The sequence below is a fragment of the Miscanthus floridulus genome, chromosome 2 (assembly GCF_019320115.1).
Source record: "Miscanthus floridulus cultivar M001 chromosome 2, ASM1932011v1, whole genome shotgun sequence".
In the NCBI taxonomy this organism is placed as follows: Eukaryota; Viridiplantae; Streptophyta; class Magnoliopsida; order Poales; family Poaceae; genus Miscanthus; species Miscanthus floridulus.
The window spans coordinates 160,161,848-160,186,481 of record NC_089581.1 but is presented as its reverse complement, the minus strand read 5'-3'; the positions used below and the strand labels follow the sequence as shown (position 1 = coordinate 160,186,481).

The following is a 24,634-nucleotide window of genomic DNA, read 5'->3' as shown; positions in this document are numbered from 1 at the left end:
TTCAATATGAAATTTAGTTGAAACATAAACTTAAATTAAATAAGCCCTTGTTGTATCCCTTTATGTGACATTATGAAACTATATTTTAACTTTCAACTTTCAATAATATTAGGTGTCGTAAATTTTGTATCACTTGTTGAGTTGAAACACAAGCGCTCATTGTAGTTTTAATTCAATATTTCCTTTTGTATTTTATTAAAAAAGATTATAGGTCCTAAACTATAGCCTTACTCTACAATGGTATAAACCGTCGTTTCAGCCGGTGCTACGGCACTCAAGATGTTGTGTTATAGCAAAGAATTACATGTGTATACGGTGCTTAAAATTAAATTACATGTATGAATTTGACATAATATTTCAGTTAAAATATATAAATTTAGTTAAACTAATAATTTACAAAATTTGTTATCATTGTTGAGTATTATAATATAATTTAAAGTGATTATCAATGTTATGGGGAAAAATTTCACGCTCGATAAACTATTAAAATAATTATTTATCCAATGTTTGAATGTCTAATTTCTTTATAGAGTGATGCATAGCATTATGCTTACTTTAAATCTATCGATGGAAGTGTATAATTTATCTTTTTTTCATAGAGCATCTCCTAAGGATTAACATGAAGGTTCTTTTAGCCTCCAATTCGTTAGTATATAAGATGGTTACTATTGAAACGGCTTCTAAGATAGTTTTATAGACACCCCTAAATTTGATATCTGGCATAGGCGGCGTTCCACAAGCATTAGCACAGAAATCCTGGAAGCTGTTTCAATAGGGTACAATTTGGAACGTAAGTCGTTTTAAGTTTTTTAATACAGTTTATGCTATGTCTAAATACAAATAAAAAATATCTAGAAAAGTCAAAGCAACTTACAATTTGAAAGGGAGGGAGTACATCAACAGATCCGTAATGGAATGATCGAAACAAAGTACGTTAGTTAAGTACATATGCCTCCACTACACAGCCTCAGGGAAAAATGGCTATGGGGAAAAATGATGCATTATGTTTCCATTATTATCCAAGTAATGTTGCATCCAGTAAAAGATGATGAAGTATTTCAGCATAAACAAATTGTACATAGAGCTTTGCTGTACAAATAAATTGCAAAGAGGAAAAGGAAACCCGGAACTTTAAGCAACAGAAGCGCTCTTGCACTTGTATTGTTGAGCGTAATATATAAAAACAAGGAAATTTAGAGAGCTGAGACCGGCTATCAGCCAGAAAAAACGGTCAAGATGGCCTTCGTTTAAGTTATCAGGGATCCACCCCAGTTGCCCATTTCGAGTTGTGAAAAATGACACCAGGGTCAAGATGAATGAGCTGAGATAACTTCCAAGTGACACAGTAACAAGAGCGAAAGCTGAGCATAGGCTTCTCATTGCGTCTGGTGACTGATTGTAGAAAAACTCAGCTTGACCAATTGATGTGAACACCTCGCCCACGCCAACCAGCAAGTACTGAGGTGCTTGCCAAAGGATGCTCATAGGAACAGGTACCTTCTGATGAACCAGATCCTCTGCTCTTGCAACCTGCAGACGCTTGATCTCGACTAATGCTGCAACTGCCACTGCGACTGTAGACACAAATAGACCAATTCCCATCCGTTGAAGTTCTGAGAAACCTCTCTCTTTTCCACTGAATCTCCTGGCTATGGGCACAACTAACCTCTCATAAATTGGAACCCAAACAACAACACTGATAACATCTAGAGATGACAGTTGCTGCTGGAATCTTGAAAGGACCAATTTGGTTGTCGAGGGCCATCCCCTGTTCTATGAACATCGATGAGTTTTGAGCACATACGGTGAAGAACACAATTCCTGTTGCCCAGATTGGAAACATCCTCAGTAATATTTTAAGCTCTTCAACTTGTGTGACTGTGCAAAGTCTCCATGGATTGCGAGAACCATCACGTTCATTCCACAAAATGACTGCAGCTTTGTCAAGGAAACTGTTCAGGAAAGAGAACGTGTCAACTGGGACAGTATGCGAATCTCTGCTTATGTACAAAAATCCTGTGTATGCTTACCTTTCATAGTTCTGAAAAAGGTTGCTGTGTCCAGGACGTTCCAAGACACAAGCTTAAAAGCATGCAACGTCAGAACAAAAGTGCAGTATAAATGAAAATCTGTATTTGATACATTTTAGTAAACTTTTATCTTTGAATATATGTTTTCCCCAAATATGTAATCTAAACCACAACTTCTTAATGCTTTTCTCCTTCTTTGCCTAAAAGGATATATCTTACAGGGAAAATAATTGTCACTGATAACCAAGAAAAGTACCTGAATTCACTACTGTGCTCCAGCTTACGACTCCCCTCAATAGCAGAAGTCTTACCATCTAGCTCATAGAGAAGAGAACTATCAACTGGCAAATCCGCTTTTCGCTTGTGAGTGGCTGCCACAACTACCTGAAATGCTCTTGTAAGTGGGCTTCCTCCCGGTATCTGAAATCTATATATTTCTGAACCTATAAAAAAGCTTGCAATAGCCAAGGCAATGAAAAAAGTAGGGATGCCAAATCCAATGCCATATCCATAATTCTCTTGTACCCAAATAAGAACTGTGCCAGAGATCAAAGAACCAATATTTATGCAGAAATAAAACCAATTGAAGAAAGCACCTTTCTTTGTTTTCTCAACTGGATCAGTATCATCAAATTGGTCAGCCCCAAAGGATGAAACACATGGCTTTATACCACCAGCTCCCAAAGCAATCATGTATAGTCCAACAAAGTATAAAAGATACTGAGGTAAGGTCGGTTGTGGACAAATAGACCCAACACATTGAGGGGGCTGGAAAGAAGGAACTGATGCTGAAAGTGTCAATGCCGCCATCCCCTTCATTAAATGCACATTAAGAAGTCGTTAGCACTTAGCACAGACTATCTGCAGGAATGAGTGCTTAAGCAGGATAAAAGATTCATAATTCACAGGTAGAGAAAGACAAGTAGGTCTGCAATTGACGCATCATGCATGTTTTCAACGAACTATCATGCCACTAAATACTCATAACAATTAAGAAGTTACTTATGTCATAGCTGAAAAGCTATATGTGAACATCTATCCAATCTTTCTTTTTTTTTGAACGAAACTATCCAATCTTTCTTTAATTCTCAACCATGAGTAAATACCAATGCAGAACAACATACTACTATTTTAGGGCACTTAATACATTAACTTCCCTAAAAATCCCTAAAAAAATTAATACATTAACATGACACTAAGGCACAACTACGAGTTTCTTGAGATAAATGCACATATGTGTCTTACAAGAAAGTAAATAGTGGAGAAAACAGCAATTGTCCTGTACTTTCCCCAGTACGAATCTGCTAGGGTTGCTCCAATAAGTGGTGTAAGATAACAAGTTCCTTGCCAGGTTGTGAAGTTCCTCGCAGCAGAGACATTTCCTTCATGTAGCCTTTTTGAAAGGTAGGTGACCAAACTTTTTGAGATTCCATAGTAGGCCAAGCGTTCACGTACTTCAGTTCCTATCATATAACAGAAAGGCAATTTCCAATTGGACATGATATTAGATCTAAGTATGAGAAACTTATGTTTCTGATGTTTAGCACATCAAAGAATCATAGATTTACAAACACTCTTAAGTTCAAAAATGTGAACAAAGGTTTCCACTTAAATCAGTTACATGTGCTAAAAACTAAGAAGTCAGTTGGACCTATGATTCCATAAAGAAGTTTACAGTGACATGATTCCACTGATTTTCATTCAAGAAAAAAAAAATATGTTCATGTTATTTCTCAGCGGAAAGCTCTGACGGAATTCTTACCAAGAATCAATGAACATGCTCTCCAGTTCCCTGTGTTATGCTTTAAAATAGGAAAACCTCTAAAGTCAACTGACCCATCACCTGTGTGCCCGGCAAGATCCTGTCCACAATGTAAAATTGTTTATAATTCATCTGCAAACCATTCAACAGGCAGGTGCTTCCTATAACATCATCAAAATCATAAGAAAAGTAAAGGGCACATAGAACACAAAACTATTGAAAGAAACAACAGGAAAAAAAAGTCGATAGAATTTGTAGGAAGTGGCATTCTATTTAATGATACAGGCATAAATCTTGTATCTTTCATACCTGCCAACTATGATCAATCCTAAACCAGTTTTACATGATGTTGAACAGAGAATGTAAGGAGTATGTCATTTCTCAGGATCAACACAAGATGCTTTCAATGGTAGGTGTACATGACTCTGTGATCACCATACAGTGTTCATATACACTTCTCAACCCCACCGAAAAAAGCTCAATGTGCACTTCGTTAATTGATCATTACTTCATTAGTAGATAATTCCAGCACTGTGGCATTTTAGGAGAACTACTCCAGGAAAAACGAGGACAAACATCTCTTATCAAATGGCAAGATATCCTCCAAGAGTAGTTTTAGAAAGACAACATGAATATAAACTAGAACTAGAAAGAACAAATCATCATTACTTCAAAATGAATGTTCCAACATGATTGGAGAGCTTAGACCTCTTTATATACTCCCTCCATCCAAAATAAATCAACTTCTAGATCTGACCAAATTTATAGAAAAGAGCACCAATATTTATGAAACTAAATTAGTATCACTAGATACTTAAAAGTTCATGGACCTAGATGACACCTCCTTAAAAGTTAATGGACCTCCGGTGCATTTTACTCATGTATTTATGTGGTGTCATAGATGTTGTTACTCTTTCCTATAAAGTTGGTCAAACCTAAGATAATTTGACTAGGTGATTCTAGGAATTGATTTATTTTGGGACGGAGGGAGTACCCACAAGGTAAAAAACCTCACATGTCCAGGACAATTGCTATGGCCTCACCTGGAATATTTTAGCAATAATGCTAAATCTATTATCTAAATTTCAGTTCCCTGACCTTTCAGAAAAAAATCAGTTCCCATCTTTGTTCATCTAATCTCACTTATGTAAGTATTTTTTTTTCAACAAAAGTGGTGAAGGAACTTTTATTGTTATTGGTCCAAAGAAAAAAACAAAAAAAGTTTGGTCCATTGTTAGGTTGGTAACTGCCTTCGAATATTAATCGACACATTGAACAGCTGAGCATAGCAGATATCCTCTTTTCCTGTTCCTAAAGTTCGTTACAGCTAAACTTTATTTTTCTAAGAGCATAAACTAGTAGGGAACTATTCCACAGTTGAATACTGGCTGTATAATTACTACTAACAAGAAATAGTATACTGAACGATTTTTCTAATTCTTCAAAAAACAATATTTTGATCGAAAAAGTAAAGGTTTTCTTTTGCAGAGGGTGGATTAGAAGTTGAGTAACCCGTAACCTAAATGACTATGACAAGAATAGATGAACGGGTCTAAACCATTCACGTTTCAGTCAAACACGTGTAACCCATTCCACTCCAACTGTTTCAATCAAGTCTTCAGAAAAGTTACCCACTACCAATCAAATTAGACATCAAAGCTCTCAATCAAGGCAACATCAGTGTATCTTGTAGTAATGAAAAATAAATAAATTTCAAGAAAACCGATTTGGTTCACTTCCATAAGTACTTTTTTAAGAGCAAAAAAAGAATTTTTGGGAGCATTCCACAAGTAACTTTTACAAGTCAATCGGCCTATAGTCCTCAAACTGTTGCGTGTAGCAACCTACTACATCCAATCCATTATTCCAAGATATATCCTATTTATCTTTCATTTGTTCAGTGCCCCCCTTTTCCATTGGTATTTTCCTTCCACGTGACTATTGAATATGCAATCCAGCAAACAGAGGCACACGCTAATAAATTCAAAGGTCCACGCGATCCCAAGAATCCCAGGAACTGAGCAATCGAAGTGTAGTTTCCTCCTCCTTTCTCTTCCGATTCTGACCAATTTAAGCATTTGCAATCAAGCGGGACTTAACCAAAATAAGAAGCTAAAGGGGATTAGAAAATAGTTCAGGAAAAGGAACAAAATCTCCATTCAGAAATAGTGGTGAAGTACCTCCGGCTCCGTCGCGCGCACCAGCAGGTTCTGCCGCCGCTCCTCCTCCAACGACGACTCCATGGATGCAGCTGCTGAAGCCGTGGAGGCTTCTCTCTCCAGGAGTAAGGGAAGGCTTCGAGCCTTGAAGGGTGATCAGTGGTTGCTTCTTCGGCAATTGATGCTGCTGCAACTAATATTAATACTGATCGGCTGTTTTTGTATAGTTGCTGGTTCGTGGAGAAGTATGATTGATTGGTTTGTGTGAGAGAAAGATACTATTTTGACTAGAAATTTAAGATTATTTATAATAAGTCATAGCCAAACGAACGGGTTGGTGAAACTTTGGGAATAACTCGTTGGCGATATTACATCCACATCCTCCTCAAACTACGTAATTGCAAAAGTGTTAAATACTTTCCAAATGGTTGATTTAACTTTCACGTGAAGCTGTGTGCAATTCGCTAGTTCTGTATGCTAACCATTAGGGGGGTAATTTTGCATTTTTGCAGATAAGGCCTTGTTTGGATATTTAGTATTAAAATTTGTGGTATCAAGAAACTACAGTTTTAGAACATATTGGTGTGCAAAATTATGGTTTAGAAAAAAAGATGTCTACAATGGAGTTTTAAAAAACTTCAAAAAGACTACAATTTTAATAATATCATAGTATTCAAAATCATAAGCCTTGTATCCAAACACTTCATGACACTCTAAAACCAAAGCATGTCACAAAATTATAGTATTTTTCTAAAATTCTAAAAATACTTTGTATCCAAACAGTACCTAAGTGTGCCAATATTTCTGCATAAATAATCTAAGGATATACTCCTAGTAACAAGTGCAATTCTTAGGTTGTCTTATCATGTTTTATAAATATTTTGTAATAAAGTTGAAGCACCTAATTCCTTGAGTGTAATAAGTGGTTTGACCCTTCAGGATGGACGGATATCAAGAAATATCCGTCTCATTTTCATTCCTACTTACGATATCAAATATAGTATGACGTCCTCACTATTCTGACGCCATCGGAAATAATGAGCGTTAGAGTAGTATGCCATCAAAATCGTATGTCGTCAGAATAGCGAGTAAAACAATGGGCGTCAGAATGTATGGCGTCATCACCATCTGCACCATCGAAAAACGAATATAAAATTACTTCCAAGTTTCTTCAAGAAATGTTATCTATATATTGGTGCCTATTTAGACTTATTTAGATCTTATTTATTTTAAACAAATAATGAGCACGACTACAAGCAATAAGAACAAAAATAGGCCAGTTCCCAATAACTATATATGCATCATAAATAGCTAGATAACATTTTTAGGGAAAAAAAAACATTAGTACTAGTTTCATATTTTCTGAGTGAAAATAAATTAGTTATAAATTTTTGAGATCAAAATAGATTTTTATTATTTTAGAACATAGAAAACCATCTATAAAACTAGTCGACCAAATTTATCTGTTTTGATAATTGAAGAGTGTCCGCTAATCGATTTTGTGTTTAGGATTGAAAATCGGATTGTCATGAAGCTTGGAGGTCGGAAAAAAAATATTTACCCTAAAGTAAATAGTTTCTGGTCTAGTCTCCAAAACACAACTTTATTACAAAATATATTTATAAAACATAATCACCCTGTTCGCTTATGCTGAAATTTGATTTATGCTGATGCTTATGCTGAAATATTGTGAGAGAAAAATACTGTTCCACGGCTAAAGTGAACCGGACGAATAAGAAAACCAATCCAAATTGCACGCAAGGAATTACAGTACTTCCGATATCCGTAGGTAGCGTATGAATGTGTCTCATGTATCCATAGTTGCACGCAATAAAACATAATGTTACAGTACTTCCCAGTCTCATCAACAGCTTGCACGCAAGGAATTCAGGTGCTTCAACAGACTGGGGTCGGCTCTAGAACACATCCAATCCAAATCCGAAGCATCACTTGAGGTTTTGCCGCCTATAGGCTCAGTGCTGGCAAATCTCAAGTGCAAAAGCCGGTTGCCTTCATCGCACGATTCCGACTTGACATTGCAGTACGACATATTCTCTATTTATTGCTCTAGCATAATCTAATGGTGAACATGGTTTGTACTGAAATTGGGTTTTCAATGGGAAAAGATTTCCTCGTTTACCAAACTGGCACTTCGCGCTCTCAAATCTGAATGTCTTAAAATCGTTACAACAAACTCATTGCGCAGAGTGCAAATTAAACACAACCTATATACTTATGCTCAGTACGCCTTCTTACATTTGTACCGCATTGCACAGAATACAAAGGCTAACAGATTCAAGAAACACAGACCAGCCATCATCCAGAAGAATCGATCCAAATGCCCTTCGTTCAAGTTATCAGGTATCCACCCTGGGCTGTCTCCTCTGGCCGTGAACACAGGAACAAGAGAAATGATGAATGAATTAAGGTAATGTCCAGCCGAGATGTTAGCAAGTGAGAATGCTAGACACAAGCTTCTCATGGCATCAGGCGACTCCTCGTAGAAAAACTCGTTTAACCCAATTAGTGAGAACACCTCACCAGCACCGATCAGAAAGTACTGGGGTCCTTGCCACAAGATGCTCATTGGCGCAGCCACATTCTGACCCACCAAGCCTCTGTCTTGTACAGTCTGCAACCGATTGCCCTCCACCAATGCTGCTGACACCATTGAGAGTGTGGATAAAAATAAACCGGTCCCACAGCGTTGCAGAGGGGTAATGCCCTTAGCCATGCCAGTGAATTTTCTGAACACTGGAACAAGGATTTTTTCATAGATCGGAACTAGGGCAAGAACAGTGATGATATCTACAGATTGGAATGATGCTGCAGGTATTTCCAAAGGGCCAACGTGTCTGCCCATGACCATCCCTTGTTCTATAAATGTTGAAGACATCTGTGCCAGAACTGTAGCAAATAAAACCATTGTAGCCCAAATAGGGAGCATCCTGATCAAAATTTTGAACTCCTCTACTTGAGTGACAGTACAGACTCTCCACGCATTAAGCCGGCCAACAGATTCACAACCAACGGATGTCACAATTGCAGCTTTATCAAAAAACCTGAGAAACGGAACAATATTACCTTACTAATACTAACTGAAGAAAAACAATTGGCCATACCATTAGTGCATTTTAACTTCTCTAAATGCTTAGATTTAGTAAGAATGCAGGGTTCCTATTGAGCAAATCAAAGTGCATGAGAATTTAAAATTGTATTAATCATCAACAGAACTAAAGATATCACAGGCAACATTACTTTGGAGATGATATTAAGAATACATTTCTATAGCTCTTATAATTTTTAACTTATGTGATTCATTGCGATCTATGGTTGTGCTCCATGAATTTCAACATAATCATAAACCAAACATGTCAGCATTAACATTTAAGGTCATCCAATAAAAACAAGATTTCAAATTTTGCATATCCTAGCCATGTGTCAATAAATACCAGTTCCTGAAGCAATTTTTAGCCGACCTAAATTAACACTTCAGAACTAGTAAAGTGGAATTGCGTGGAATCCCATACAAAAATTAGTCATATAAGAATTGAAGTATCGATTGAAGCAAAGGCGGACCAAGCTCTATCAAATTAAACATAACTCAAATCACTGCTCATATGGCACAAACAAATAAAAGAAATGGCAAATGGTTTATGTACAAATTACAATACATCCATTTTTACTACTCTAGATTCTAGAATTTCATCCAGCGTGCAAGAATATTTTTTCTGTAGGGTTTCACATGCTATTTATACATGATATAAGAAAGTATTATCTGCAAAATAAACTAATCATCTAAACTTATATGGAAATGCAAACGTAAATAAATGGATCATATAAGGTTAAGGAAAAAAACTCAGAACAAAATATTACTCAAATCCAGTTGTATGCACCAATTTCCGGCTTCCTTCAATTGCTGAACCTTGCCCTGGAGTCTCATAAAGAAGTGAACAATCGCTTGGCAAGACCTTATCAAAGTTGCGAGTAGCCGCAACAATAACTTGACACACTCTTGCAAAAGGGCTACCTCCAGGTTTCTGAAATCTGTACACACTAGAGCCCAAGATGAAACTACCCACACCAAAAATGAGAAACAGTGCAGGTATGGCAAAACCCCAGAGCCAACCTTCATGGTCTTGGACCCACACGATAATAGTCCCTGAGATCAGTGCACCAGCATTGATTGCGAAATGGTGCCAATTGAAGAAAGAGCTCTTTTTTGTTCTCTCCTCATCATCAGTATCATCAAATTGATCAGCACCGAAGGATGCAACACAGGGGTTCTGTCCACCATACCCTATAGCAACCATATACAGGCCAAAAAAGAATATGATGTGCTGAGATGAGACTGAATATGTCCAAGCAGGCCAAACATGTGGTTCAGTAGAGATCAATGGAAATGTTGCTGACAGGACCAACATCATCATTCCCTAAATAAATCAACAGAATAGGAAAAAGATGTCAATCAAAAGGGAAAAAAAGAAAGCATGTTAAGTTCATTCAAGTGTCGAATGGACATGTATATCACAACAGGCAAGTAACGAGAAGTCTACTTTGGGAAGCCAGATTGGTTTTATCATGCATCCATTAAAATACAACTATGTTGTTTCACCAAAATAAGGTTTCAACTCTTCTGCATACTTTGGATCTCTCTGAAGTGGGGTTTTTTTCAAAGGAAGAATCTTATCCTATTGCACATGTGCCCAATTATAACATGGATACTTTTAGCACTTACAGTATTGAAGATTGTGAAGAAGATCAGAGCCGTCCAGTACTTCCCCAGATATGAATCAGCTATAAACGCTCCAATCAGAGGTACAAGGAAACTAGTGCCTTGCCAAGTTGAAACATTTCTTGCAGCAGCCACATTTGTTTCATGTAGCACTTTTGTGAGATAACTCACTAGGTTTTTTGAAATTGAAGAAATGGCCAGGTACGAGCAGAATGAACAAACTGCAACAGTGCATTTCGTTTCATGTCGGATTTTGTATTGAATAATGAGCACATGCATAAAAAACTATTTTTAAATTCAACGAAATTTCACCATTTCATGTCCTACTTGTCTTCCAAAGCAAAGGATGATTGAACAATGGAACTTTTTTCACACTTACATATGGTTAAGGAGCAAGCTTTCCATTTTCCTGTATGTTTTTTGGAAGCAGGATGTCCACGGAAGCAAACAGATCCATCACCTGTGCATTCTACAGAATCCTGCATTCAGAAATTGAACCCAAAATGGTAGTCTTACCCATCTAATTTTGAGAAGAATGTTCTCACAGCTAAAAGCAATGTAATGAACATTATTTTAATTTTTAAAGGACCCAGGACCACGAACTAAGGTAAGAGAAGTCAAATTAATCATGTATAAAGAAGAAAACACAGAACTACCATTTTGTATGGTTACGCTGAAAATATATTGCTACAGTGATTAGTTGAGAAAAAAAAAAGAGGGAACACCCAAGGATCAGTTTTTAAAAATAATGATCAACAAGAAGAATCAAAAGAGTTAGCACATGTCTATTTCTTCCCCCTTCCAGATTTTCTTCAGAATCCTCTTTACTTGTGGTCCTCAGTTGTGACTCAAAAGAATTAAGCCAAGCAAATATTTCAATAAAGATTGGTATTAAAATAATCAGCTCCTTCTTGAAACATGCAATGACTTAGTGTTGAACAATACCAAAAGGCCAGTTACCAGAAAACAATGCTATATCCATTTGATGCAATTAGAATACAACCACACTGATAGGACAATGGGATGCACAATAGTTTTACATGTAGCTAAGTAATTTATAATTACTTAAGTAGTATTTATAGTAAACAAGAATGAACTCCAGAAATGTTCTTACAGTCTTGGATGTGGTATATAAAAGTGATCATACTTCAAAATTTGAACAACCAAAATTATAAAGCTGTTCACGTATACAGAACTACAGAGAACAAGGAAGTACTGTTCCAATCCTGCAGCTAAAAAAGCTACGTAGCTGATCATATCAACAGTCCAGATTTACAGACACTACAGCAAGTAATGGACGTGCTTGTGTAAAATAATTAGAATCAATACATGTGCACAAATGAAAGCACATCTGTGAACAAGCATTACACCGAAAGCATGCTCCAGCTGCACCTAAGCCACAAGGAGAAAAAACACGACCTGGAGAACACTCAAGCCCAACCCCGATAGCAATTTCAAGCTGGGCCTAGGCAGCGTCAGAATGAGAAAAGAGCCAGGCCAGGCCAGTATTCTGTTGTTTAATTATTTTTCAGAGTAACTCCGCCTATGATGAGGCGCCTTTGGTGTCCCAGCATAGCAGGTCCCAAGCCCTGGTAAAGGAGGAGGGTTATGTTAGGTGCGACGATCCAATGTAAAAACTTAGCCACTTTAATGGAGATGAAACCCAAATAACGTGACTTGGGGCTCTTGGTGGGTTTGAACTCTAGCCTACCCCAACTTGCTTGGGACTGAAAGGCTATGTTGTTGTTGTGTCGTTGTTGTTGTAATTATTTTTCAGAGTAAGAAAATGCAGGCCAAACGGTCCTCCGAAACAAATCAGGACTTTTCTCTGGCCTAGCAGGCTGGCATGGAGGATACTAAGCTCTTTTGTAAGCACCTGGGGACCAAACACATGATGAGAGGGAGGATGTTTTCAAAAAAAAAATGATGAGGGAGGACGGAGGGACTGAGGGGGTGAGGCCGTGAGGGAGAGAGAGAACCTCTTGGACGGAGTTGTCTTCTTCTAGCAGAGGACTTCTGTAAAACTGGCCTGTGGAGTCCATGGCTCCCTTTCCTACAATCAGACTGCAGAAATGAGGTTTGTATCCTGAGAAAGGTCGAGAACAAAGACAACATGAACATAAAAGGACGCATAGTGCACCTCTAGTTCAGACGTCTTAATCGTGCAGAATTATTTACTAAAGAAAAGATCCTACAATGTTTTTGTAAAACACGCACGAGAACCATGAATCATTATATTAAGAAGAAGAATGCAATTAGACCAAGATGCCTCATTATATTAAGCAGCTGCGTGGTGAGCACAAAGCGAATTATTTAGTAAAGAAAAGATCCTACACTGATTCTTCTTCTAAAAGCACCCAAACTAAGGGGACAGGAAAAGAAGCTGCAATCATATGTGAGTTGCCTAAAGATGCTTGTTGCAGTTTTTAAATGCTCTTAAGACGCTGAGTACAAATCATCTGCAACTTTATATTTTGGTACTTAGAACATGTAACTGATTGACGAACTTTGAGATCATTATGGACTGACCTCGCAGAATCAAAGCCCTATGTTCTTAATTTGACAGAAACATGAAAGGTGACTACCTCTAATCAGGGAAATAAATACAATGACTACAACTCATGCTACGTTTTAGCCCAAAAATACTAGTATCTATGAACATAAACAAAACGAGAAGCAATCTAATACCTATTCTGAAGCAGCAATCTAATACTATCATATCAGCCCTCCACATATATATCTACCCGAACAAGAAAAGAATCAAGTAAATTTTCTCACCTGGATAAAATCACCTAGAACTTCTTTCTCTGTGGGTGGATCGCCGAGGGGAAATCCCAGCAAGCCTTTGGTGAATCGCGGTGGCACCCCGTTCGTCGTCGCGCGAATGGTTCCCCGGCTCCCCGCCATTTATCTCCCACACCCCGTAAGCTGCTCTGCCGCCATTTATCTCCCACACACTGGAGTTCGTCTCTGTCCAAACACTGGAGATGCCTCTCTACGCGTGTTCGACTCTGTCCACACACTGGAGTTACTGAAGCGGCGGCAGGCAGCTGAAGCAAGAGGCAGACAAGGGGCTGTTTGGTTGCCCACCATAATCTGCCACACCTTAAGTTAGGCTTGCCACAACTACTTAGGCTGGTGTTTGGTTGAGTACCGAGGTTAGGCTCGCCTTAGCCACGAGAAGCATTCGCCACAGCTTTTACGGTCGAATGCGTGGCGGGCGTTTCTTCCGCCTCCGCCGCAAGCTGCTCTGCCGCCATTTATCTCCCACACCCCGAGGGGGCTCGAATGGTGCCGCCGCCTCGCGAGCTTCAAGCGTCGTGATACGATGGCTTCCCGGACCGATCGAGGCCTGCCTCGCCGCCTCGCAGCGGCCGTCGTATTGCCTCTGTACTGTACCCCCATCTCGTGGACATAACCACCAATCCCCGAAAGCGACGCTTGTATGCCACGGGATTGGATGTCCGTGCCTCCGTCTCCGTGGCAGGCTGCCCCCGCGGCTAGGGACTGGGGTGGTTCGCGTGGCATTTCTCCACCGCCACCGCTAAACAGCGAAGGGCGAAGGCGACAAGGCACAGACAAAAACATGAAGGTGAAGTGCGGCGTATCAGAGGAGAGGACGACGGCGGCTGAAGCGAGCACGAGCTCTTGACTTGAGAAGGCGGCGGAGCACGAGCTCCGGCTGTTCGGGCTGGTTCTTAATTCTACTGGTTACAGGCCCACGGCCCACGGCCCACGGCCAACCAACTTAAACGGCCATACCCCGTTCGCCGCAGCGGCGTCGCCCCAGTGGCCCAGTGGGCGCAATCTTTCGTTCCTGCCACCGACCTCTTTAACCGGGCCAAAACCATTCGTAGTTTTGTTTGGGAAAAAAGAAGTCTGTTATACCTATCCTCGTAGTTTGATTTTTCTCCTTAAAACTTCAAAACTAGACATCTTACGATATGAACTCTTAAAACCCAGCTCAAATTATCTACCTACTCTGGTTTGGAATGTGTTGACATGCAAAAACGTCCCGGCACAAAAATTGGGCTACACCATCAAATTGCTGACATCAAGAACGTGCTAGATAATATTTGGTGCAACACAGTGCAAAACACAAAGCAAAAAAAAGGAGATGGAGATGGCGCTACCCCTGCTGGGCCGGCTTCCAGAGCTGGCTAGGCCGAGTGCCCAAAGCCAGCCAGGCCGACCCAAAGACGGCCAGGCCGACTGCCTATCGCTGGGCCGGCCACGACGTCTGGCCTCCGTATTGCTAATGGATCTAAACAGGCCCTAAGTTATAACATTGTATTTATGTTTAGACACCGACGTGCTTTAGTTAGATATTGAACAAATTCTTAATTACAGTGTGATCATATATATTTGGTTGTTGGTGGTTAGAGTTCCTTGTTCTACATACACCATCACTCGAGAGTCCTATCTAGGGGGGTTTAATTTGATTTATCCTTGAGAAAACTGATATGGGCGCGCCGTGCAGAGTCCTGTCCTGTTGCCGCTGATTTCGTGAAAACTGCTGCACAGTATGGTGCTACGATTATTGGGGGTCGTTGGAGGACATTCCAGACATGTGCCTAAACATTATTATTCTGATGTACTGTATGTGGACGGAACAGGCATTCATCCATTCACGTTCAGGTACCCACACGCATAAGAAATATATCCGTAGAAATCAATAACAAGGGCGCGACGTGTGCGCATTTGAGTAATTCCTGTACATCCCAGACGCAAGAAAAACAACTCCTGATTCCAGTAGACTCAGCGTCGTCAATACCTAAAGATATAATCTAGAAAAGTTGAAGCGGCGTGTACGTGGTCGGTTGGAGCTAGCGAACGCATAAACAAGTATTCGGATTCCTTGGTCTTGGCAAGGAAGCAAAGCACCGGTTCGTGTGAAAAAAATTTCAGCATGATTCCAGTAGACTCAGCGTCGTCAATACCTAAAGATAATCTAGAAAAGTTGAAGCGGCGTGTACGTGGTCGGTTGCAGCTAGCGAACGCATAAACAAGTACTCGGATTCCTTGCTCTTGGCAAGGAAGCAAAGCAATGGTTCGTGTGAAAAAATTTCAGCATGATTCGGTGGCTATGATGCGAGAGCGTGCCTTCCTGCCAGAAAACTGAGGCAAAAAGCGCAAATGTGTGTGCGAACATCCAGGCACCTCCCCCAGATGCACTGTCGTCGCAGGCACAGAATACTTTTAGACGGTTGTCTAGTAGCCGCGTCCCCTTGCGCCTTTGACTCCCGAGACAGTTTCTCCGTGCCTGATTTGCCAAGCATCAAGATAGATAGGGAGGTGGACTTGGGTGATCTTTGCAAAGAACGGCTCAATCTCGGTGCGTTAGCTTAGGCTTCTGAATTAGTGCGTAGCCCAGCGAGAGTGGATACAACACAAAGAAGTTTCCTCTTTTATTTACCGACTTCCGGCACTGACTCGTGCTGACCGGAAAATTCAACGCAGAAGCGTATGTATATATGTCAAAAACGTACTAGATAGAGAGGCCGCCGTCTTACGACGCAAGCAAGTCGTCGAAAATGGAAAGTTTTTTTTCCAGACGAAAAGTGGCCTGCTGCTATTGCTAGAGCCCGGGGTCGTCTCTCCTTCTCGTCACGCCGCCTGGGCCAGCCGGTGCATAAATACCGGTGCACTACCCCCGCCACAAACACACACCACAACACACAAGCCCCTGCACCTGCAAGTCGTCTTCTTCCCCAAGCCTAAACCCAAGAACGAAAACAGGTTGGCAGATCGCTTGGTCGATCGATCGCAACCATGGTGCTCTCCAAGGCCGTGTCCGAGAGTGACATGTCCGTGCACTCCACGTTCGCGTCGCGCTACGTCCGGTCGTCTCTCCCAAGGTATGCACCCATTCCCCCCTCTCCCCTTTGCAGCTGTTCATTCTTGCGATTGGACCGGCTGGTTACTCTGTCTCGCACCGATTTGTTCTTGCCGGCGTTTGTGCTGAAACGAACGACCGATTTATCTGCAGCTGGCTTTGAGCAATGGCAGTTCATGCCGAATTAATGCTGAGTTTTGGTGGGTGCGCGCCCGCAGGTATCGCATGTCGGAGAACTCGATCCCCAAGGAGGCGGCGTACCAGATCATCAACGACGAGCTGATGCTCGACGGGAACCCGCGCCTGAACCTGGCGTCCTTCGTCACCACCTGGATGGAGCCCGAGTGCGACAAGCTCATCATGGCCGCCATCAACAAGAACTACGTCGACATGGACGAGTACCCCGTCACCACCGAACTCCAGGTACATCACCCGGCCTCGGCAATCTTTTCACTCTGTCCCTCGCCTGTCGTGCCGTGCTCTCAGATCGGAGAGACGGTTCTTGGTCGGCGAAGGTTGCCTGACCTGACCATGCCGGGGGCCCGCCATGCTGGCACAATTGTTTAGCTTTTCTTTTTTTTTTTAGCAAAGAAAAGGCACGATTGTTTATGTTGGGGATAGGAAGCTGCCACTTGCCGGGAGGCTGGGCCCCCCAAGTTCGACTTGTTTTTCCCGGTGCAGCCCACGAGTTTTCTGTTCATCAGTTCATGCCAATAGCCATGATCGTCACTCATGGCGCTCGTGGGAGTGGGAACTTTGTTTTGCCTCAAAATCAAATATACCTTGGGCTATATACCTTGGGCTATAGTTTTCCAAACGTGCCGGCACGGCACTACACGGCACTAGCCCATCCTGGCACGGTACGTCTGGGCACGGCACGCTAGGCACTGCTGATGAACCGTGCCGTGTCGTGTCGTGCCACTGTGTCCGACTCCAGGCGCAGGCACGGCACTATCATTCCTGGAGCGTGCCGTGTCGTGCCATGCCATGCCATGCCGACTCTAGTTTCAGCGTGCCCGTGCCGGCCCAGGCACTAAACTGGCAAAACCCCTCAATGAATTCAGCACAGCAATTCAAAGAGATCTAAAATGACTAAGTTCACAAAATATCAAAAACAGATCAGAACACAGCACACCAAAGAACATAAACTTTTGAAACTAAAACTAATTTAAGTAGGAGCTGTGCAATGGCTCTCATTAAAAACCTGTTTAGGCAAAACTCACCCTTGTGAGAAACCCTAAACAGAAAAAGAGTACAGCCAGCTCCTAAATTGATTGTTCATTACATCAATCACCACAAGTCCAAGTCTCAGTTATTACAGAACCATTACATAAATGGGAAGTGAACTAGTCGACATCAAGATAAAGACTAGTAAAGGCCTTTTCCAGCTCCTTGTCCTCCACCATGTGCTGCAGTCTTGTCTCAGCATTCTCCCAATCCTTGATGCAGGTAAGCGCCTCTATAGTTTCAGGGTTCAGCCTCCGCCGTCGCTCCTCGATGATCCTGCCAGTTAAGCTAAAAGTAGACTCTGAAGAAATGGTTGACACAGGCACTGTCAAAATGTCTTTATCAAGAACAGAAAGTACTGAATAAGTAAGCTTGTGCTCATGCCACCACTGCATGATGTCAAACTCATTATCCAACTGGCTTACTGTGTCACAGTCTAGGTAGGATGCAAGCTCACTAGAGTTAGAACTAGCAGTTGCTGCCTACAGCAAGGAAGTGGCAGAAACACTCCTAGGATGAACAAGACTAGAAGGGAGGGAAGAACAGCCAGCTCCAACATCCAACTCATCATCATCATAAATTTCAGCCCAAGCTGTTCTTTTCTTACCAGACAAGGATTGAGGAACAACCCTTTTCAGCCTATTAGAGCCATACATTATATCATACATGTTATACATTTTAAACAAAAGAGCTCTGGTGTCCAGCAACTTATTAGTGTAGTCAATATTAAAAAGAGAATGTAACTTCCTAAGCATTTTGGTAAATCCCTTAATTTTAGCTCTTGGATCCAATATGAATGCAATAGGATAAAGATCAGGTATGTTCTTCCAGTACTTACTGTATTTGTCAATCATAGGTTGGATAACAGATCTTAGATGTTCATCATGTTGATACCTATGCAGGTGTATAGCAATCTTAACAAGATGATGAATTATAAGTGGAGAAGTAGGATAGTAAACACCAGACAAATCAACAGTTGAGTCATAGAACAGTTCAAGAAATTCCAAGATTTTATTTGCCATAGCGCAGTGATCATTAGTCAAAAGGAAACCACTACCTGAACCTCTAGGGTAATTGGCCTCAATGAAAGTACTGAAAGCACTCTTGTGAGGTAGCAAGTGTTTAAGCATTAGATAGGTAGAGTTCCATCTAACATTCATGTCTAATCTAAACTTCCTAGGTCTAACACCACTAGCAATGCAATAACTCTTGTATGCAGCAATTCTTTGATTAGAGGAGTTCATAAAAGAGGTTGTGTTCTAAAATCCTCAATGAGAGGATTCACAGCAGCCAGGGTTAGGGTTAGGGTTAGGGTTTACCCTTACCTCTACGACCGGAGCCCCGTAAACGACGACGATGAGATGGACCGATTGCACACCCCCGGTACCTCAACGGAGACTGGAGCCCCAGAGGTGGCGGCAGGCAGCGATGTGGACGACGGACATATGACGGAGATGCGGTGAGGATGCCGAGAACGAGGCTCAATCGATATTCAGGGATGAAGAATAAGGGAACAGATGGAGATTGAGGGCGGAAACCACCGGATCTGAGGGAGAAGAGGGAGATTGAGGGCGGAGAGGGAGAAGAGGGAACCACCGGCCACCGGAACTGACCCCTTACCCGCCGGAAGACTCCATGGTGACGGCGTCGAGGAGCCCAGGTTACGAGTGCGGCGAAGAGCGGCGAAGCCCAGGTTACGAGTGACCGATGTCCTCCTGCTCGTCCGACATCTCGTCGTCACCGGCCTCCGGTCCCTCAACGCCAACGCCTACCAAAACCAAGAACAACAAGAACACCTAGGGTTAATAGAAGATCATGAAGAATTCAAGAAGAAGAACAAAAACGAACAGATCTAGGGTTACGGCTCACCTCTCTTGACGGAGCACCAGAGACAACGGCGACGACGACGTCGCGGAGACCCGACACCCTTATACCTCAACGCATCAGAGCGGAGCCCCAATGATGCCGGACTCCGGCGAGGTCGATGAGAGCGACGAGACAGAGACGAAGACGAATGGTGGTGGATCTCGACGAGAAAGCTACATCGACGATCAGGGGGAAGGAAGAGTGGTGTGGAAGTGTCGTGTGCCTGTGCCAGTAGGCAGCAACCGTCGCCTTAACCAGCCACTGGACGGCGGGAAGAAGAGAGGAGAGCGGCTAGGGTTTCAGTCGATGGGAGAGCTCGATGTGGCTGGAATGGGGACAGGGGACGGACCGACGGAATGAGCTAGGGTTTGAAAAGGCTCCGAGCCAGGAGCGGCGGCTGGCTTATAAAGCTGTCCCACCCGACCCCTAGATCCAACGATCAGCAGACGGGGGGCTCCATCCAACGGCTCGAGGCCGTGCCGCCCCCGTGCCGGTCGTTGAAGCGGGCCGTGCCCGTGCCGTGCCATCGTGCTGGCATCGCGGCCCAGGCACGGGCACGGGCCGTGCCGTGCTTGGCACAGGCACGGTAGCTGCCGGGCTGGGCCGTTTTCGTACCGGGCCAAATAGTACCATGCTCGTGTCGGCCCAGCGGGTTTGATCCGTTTGGAAAAGTATACCTTGGGCCGCGCCGTTGCAGCAGCCACTGAGATTTTGTCTTCTTCTCTCTCTTCTAACACCCGGCGGCGTCGACATTGCATTGCAGAACCGGTGCGTGAACATGATCGCGCATCTCTTCAACGCGCCGCTGGGCGAGTCCGAGACGGCGGTGGGCGTCGGCACGGTGGGCTCATCGGAGGCCATCATGCTGGCCGGGCTGGCCTTCAAGCGCAGATGGCAGAACAAGCGCAGGGCCGAGGGCAAGCCGTTTGACAAGCCCAACATCGTCACCGGCGCCAACGTCCAGGTAATTCATTTGATTTGCCTCGCGTGTTCAGCTTTAATTTGAGTTGTGTTATTATCCCCAACAAGACGATGCATCGGCTCTAACCAGTCGCATCGCAATCACCTGCTTGATGGTGACGAATCTTAAAAACCTGCAGGTTTGCTGGGAAAAGTTCGCGAGGTACTTCGAGGTGGAGCTGCGGGAGGTGAAGCTACGCGACGGCTACTACGTGATGGACCCCGAGAAGGCGGTGGAGATGGTGGACGAGAACACCATCTGCGTCGCCGCGATCCTGGGCTCCACGCTCAACAGCGAGTTCGAGGACGTGAAGCTGCTCAACGACCTGCTGGAGGTGAAGAACGGGGAGACCGGGTGGGGGACTCCCATCCACGTGGACGCGGCGAGCGGCGGCTTCATCGCGCCCTTCCTGTACCCGGAGCTGGAGTGGGACTTCCGCCTGCCCTGGGTGAAGAGCATCAACGTCAGCGGCCACAAGTACGGGCTCGTCTACGCCGGCATCGGATGGTGCATCTGGCGCAACAAGGAGGACCTGCCGGAGGAGCTCATCTTCCACATCAACTACCTCGGCGCCGACCAGCCCACGTTCACGCTCAACTTCTCCAAGGGCTCCAGCCAAGTCATCGCGCAGTACTACCAGCTCATCCGCCACGGCTTCGAGGGGTACAGGAACATCATGGAGAACTGCCACGAGAACGCCATAGTGCTCAAGGAGGGCCTGGAGAAGACGGGCCGCTTCAACATCGTGTCCAAGGACGAGGGTGTCCCGCTGGTGGCCTTCTCGCTCAAGGACCGCAGCCGGCACGACGAGTTCGAGATCTCCGACATGCTACGCCGCTTCGGCTGGATCGTGCCGGCCTACACCATGCCCCCCGACGCGCAGCACGTCACGGTGCTCCGCGTCGTCATCCGGCAGGAGTTCAGCCGCACCCTCGCCGAGCGCCTCGTTCTCGACATCGAGAAGGTGATGTACCAGCTGGACGCGCTCCCGTCCAGGCTCCCGCCCCCTCTACCGCCGGCGCAGCTGGTTAGGAAAAAGTCGGAGATCGAGACGCAGAGGTCGGTGACGGAGGCGTGGAAGAAGTTTGTGCTCGCCAAGAAGACCAACGGCGTCTGCTAGTGACAGTTCCACCACTAGAACACCACACCATGGTCCTCGGGCCTGTCAGTGCTGATTTGAGTGAGCACTGTGATCTAGTATTACAAATCTAGGTAGAGTCTGTTACTAATTTGCTTCGTCTTTCCGTAATTTGTGCAGTTGCTATGCACTGAGTTGCTATGTTCGAGAGCAACAGTTTTTTTCCCCAAGGAAGAGAGTAACAGTTGAGGCTGGTGTCGATTAATGTTCGCCGTGCATGAGCGATTTCTTAAGTAGTAGTACAATATAAACATATATAGTAGTTATTAAATCAGTCAACTGGAAATTGGAGATTCATCTTGTGTTTGACGTGAGCGAGCGTCTCCAAGAGCCTCTGAGCATTGCTTTTCTATCACAAAATTTTAGAAACAAAGAAAAAAAATAGGCTCCAATAAATTGATTAGATTTTCTAAACCAAACCTTTGTCTTTTCCACCCTCCAAAATAACCATTCTTTCTCGCTCTTTTCTACTCTCCAAAACAACCATTCTTGCTTTCCAATAAGCTCTTAAATTCAATATGTGGTAGTTCTCTCATGTTTTTTCACACAAGGAAAATTCTGATAAGCCATTGTAGTATAGAGAATGAAACCCAGAGGGTCTGTTGGAGACATGAGATATATGTAAAAAATATTCATGGAATGGTTGCCCAAATAGAGATGTAGAGATTGAAGTTTAGAGAGACTCTTGGAGTCGCTTAAGCATATCCGTGGAACTTTTATATGGCTCTTTATCACAAAATTTAGAAAACAAATAAAAAAAAAACAGGCTCCAATAGACTCTCTTAACAACTCTCCATCTCTTCCGCTCTCTGAAACCACCTTTCCGCTCTCTACTAATGGAGAGGCTATATCTCTCTAAAATCAAGATATAGTAGTTTTCTAATGATTTTTTCATATAAAGGAGATTATGACAAACCATTGAAGTATAAAAAATGAAACTTACAGTCTTTTGGAGACATGAGAGATATAGGGAGAATAACTATGAGATGGTTTTCTAAATAGAGATACAGCGATTGGATTTTAGAGGGGCTCTTGGAGTTGAGTTGTTACCTTTAATGATTTTTTTTATTATTTTTAAGAAAAAGTTGCAAGTACTAACATAAAATTTCAGCTAAAAATTGCATAATGATACCTTTAAGATTATGAATATTTCAAACAATTTGAAACACTACAAGTATCTTTAGAATTGCATAGTGATAGCTTTAACATAAAATTTCAGTTAAAAATTGCACAGTAGCAGAGTCGGTAGAAGCCTCCAAACTGCAGCTCCTCCCCAGAGCTGGTTTTTCTAGGCCTGGTTTAGTTGGCGATTTTTTTTGAAAAATGATACTGTAGTATTTTCGTTGTTATTTGGTAATTAGTGTCCAATCATAGTCTAATTAGGCTTAAAAGATTCGTCTCGTGAATTTCGTCTAAACTGTGTAATTAGTTTTATTTTTTATTTATATTTAATGCTTCATGTATGCGTCCAAAGATTCGATGTGACGGGAAATATTGCAAAATTTTGGGAACTAAACAACACCCTAGTCTCTAGACAGTGTGCAACAGTAAGACCCTGTTTGGCAGGGCTTCTCCACCGGCTTCAGGAGCCGTTTGGAGCCGTTTTCTACCAAACAGGGTAAAGTAAAATAGCTTCACTTGTGAAGCCCCTAAAAACATGCTCTCACAGTGATTTGGGGTGGGATGCAGAAAAAAAAAAAGTGGCTTCTCCCGGCTCCTCCTCCAGGCCCCTAAAACATGCTCTCACAGGGAAGCCATTTTACTAAACGGTTTATCAAAACCGCTTCAGCTCTACCGGTGAAACTATTTGTGAAGCTAAAACAAAAAAAAATGGCTTCACTGCTAAAGTGACTGTGAAACGGGGCAGGAGCAGGAGTCTGAGCGCGTAGGAGCTCAAACAAACGGGGCCTGAATTATCTGTATCTACTCCGTGCGCGTCGCGAACCCTGTACCGATCGAACTCGTAGTTCGTTCCCGAACTCCGTGTACAAAAGTAGGAACTGCGGCACCGAACCACCTCATCCACTATCCCGCTCCCACAAGGCACGGAAGAAACGACTCGATCGCAGCCTCCGCCGCAAGAAACGAGGCACGCGGAAGTGGGCGATCGACAGCCGATGGCGGTGCCGGACGAGGCGGCGGTCGGCGACGGCCGGCCGGTGGCGATGAAGAAGTCGGCGTGGACCAAGGAGGAGGACGCCGTGCTGCGGGAGCAGGTCCGGCTGCACGGCCCTCTGAACTGGGCGGCCATCAGCAAGGCACTGGCCGGGCGCAACCCCAAGTCGTGCCTCCTCCGCTGGTGCCAGCACCTGAGCCCCATCGTTGACACCGCCAGGCCCTTCACCCCCCAGGAGGACGAGAAGATCATCGCGTTCTACCGCATGTTCCCTAGCAAGTGGGCCACCATCGCGGGCTTCCTCCAGGGCCGCACCGACAATGCCATCAAGAACCGCTGGCACTCCGTCCTCAGCAAGGTGTACCAACAGCAGCAGCGGGCGGCTGCACCCATCCGCCGCCTCCCCGACGGGACGTTGGTTCTGTTTCCTTTGACGCCGGGGGATGTCAAGGCGTTCGGCATGGACACCATCCCAGTGCTCCGCCACCCGCCGCCCGGGGTTGATCTGAGCGGCGAGTGCCTGAACCTGTTTCCGCTGGTGGCGGGGGATCTCGTCAGGGGCAATAATGCGAGCGAGGCTGCGGTGATGGATGTGGATTGCAGCACCGACGAATCGCTCGTCGAGCTGAAGCTCTGGCCGTCCACGAACCACGAGGGCGGCGTTCCAGGCGACGAATCGCTCGCCGAGCTGAGGCTCTGGCCGTCCACGAACCACTAGGGCGGCGTTCAGGCAGTTCGGGCGCCCTAGACTGTCTTGTATCTGCCTGAATTCTTCATGTCCTGTGGTTGTGGTCCCTTGGTTGT

The 24,634-nt window shown here is 43.7% G+C and overlaps 3 protein-coding genes and 1 pseudogene across 5 annotated transcripts; 2 read left to right on the top strand and 2 right to left on the bottom strand.

Moving 5' to 3' along the window:
• Positions 1-1,034: 1,034 nt before the first annotated feature.
• On the bottom strand, positions 1,035-6,180 carry LOC136535082 (protein NRT1/ PTR FAMILY 8.3-like; annotated as a pseudogene).
• Positions 6,181-7,692: 1,512 nt separating this feature from the next.
• LOC136535058 (protein NRT1/ PTR FAMILY 8.3-like) lies at positions 7,693-14,326 on the bottom strand. Of its 3 annotated transcripts, XM_066527397.1 has the most exons (7): positions 13,675-14,326; positions 13,465-13,643; positions 12,666-12,750; positions 11,066-11,155; positions 10,690-10,907; positions 9,828-10,384; positions 7,693-9,013 (listed from the first exon to the last, which is right to left on the bottom strand). In XM_066527397.1, the coding sequence occupies exons 2-7, from the start codon at positions 13,591-13,593 to the stop codon at positions 8,191-8,193; spliced, it is 1,902 nt and encodes a 633-aa protein (XP_066383494.1). In that variant the 5' UTR covers positions 13,594-13,643; positions 13,675-14,326; the 3' UTR covers positions 7,693-8,190. The 3 variants fall into 3 exon arrangements, with proteins under 3 accessions (XP_066383494.1, XP_066383507.1, XP_066383501.1); XM_066527410.1 differs by lacking the exon at positions 13,675-14,326 and having other exon boundaries at positions 7,695-9,013; positions 11,066-11,165; positions 13,465-13,598; XM_066527404.1 differs by lacking the exon at positions 13,675-14,326 and having other exon boundaries at positions 7,696-9,013; positions 11,066-11,165; positions 12,666-12,739; positions 13,465-13,602.
• A 2,036-nt stretch (positions 14,327-16,362) lies between these two features.
• LOC136540339 (glutamate decarboxylase 1-like) lies at positions 16,363-21,945 on the top strand. The gene is made up of 4 exons (XM_066532341.1): positions 16,363-16,544; positions 16,741-16,945; positions 20,379-20,579; positions 20,716-21,945. Exons 1-4 carry the CDS (start codon positions 16,459-16,461, stop codon positions 21,694-21,696), a joined length of 1,473 nt encoding a protein of 490 aa, XP_066388438.1. The 5' UTR covers positions 16,363-16,458; the 3' UTR covers positions 21,697-21,945.
• A 1,886-nt stretch (positions 21,946-23,831) lies between these two features.
• On the top strand, positions 23,832-24,548 carry LOC136537348 (transcription factor MYB1-like). The gene has a single exon (XM_066529347.1). It carries the CDS (start codon positions 23,832-23,834, stop codon positions 24,546-24,548), a length of 717 nt encoding a protein of 238 aa, XP_066385444.1.
• The last annotated feature ends 86 nt before the right edge of the window (positions 24,549-24,634 follow it).

Coding starts and splice junctions, on each gene's coding strand:
- LOC136535058 (XM_066527397.1), bottom strand. CDS start 13,593: ATGGCGGGGAGCCGGGGAACCATTCGCGCGACGACGAACGGGGTGCCA. Junction 10,908..11,065: donor AGCTTGCTCCTTAACCATAT/GTAAGTGTGAAA, acceptor GCACTGTTGCAG/TTTGTTCATTCTGCTCGTAC. Junction 9,014..9,827: donor GTGCATACAACTGGATTTGA/GTAATATTTTGT, acceptor TCCGTTTCTCAG/GTTTTTTGATAAAGCTGCAA.
- LOC136540339 (XM_066532341.1), top strand. CDS start 16,459: ATGGTGCTCTCCAAGGCCGTGTCCGAGAGTGACATGTCCGTGCACTCC. Junction 16,545..16,740: donor GTCCGGTCGTCTCTCCCAAG/GTATGCACCCAT, acceptor GCGCGCCCGCAG/GTATCGCATGTCGGAGAACT. Junction 20,580..20,715: donor TCACCGGCGCCAACGTCCAG/GTAATTCATTTG, acceptor AAAAACCTGCAG/GTTTGCTGGGAAAAGTTCGC.
- LOC136537348 (XM_066529347.1), top strand. CDS start 23,832: ATGGCGGTGCCGGACGAGGCGGCGGTCGGCGACGGCCGGCCGGTGGCG.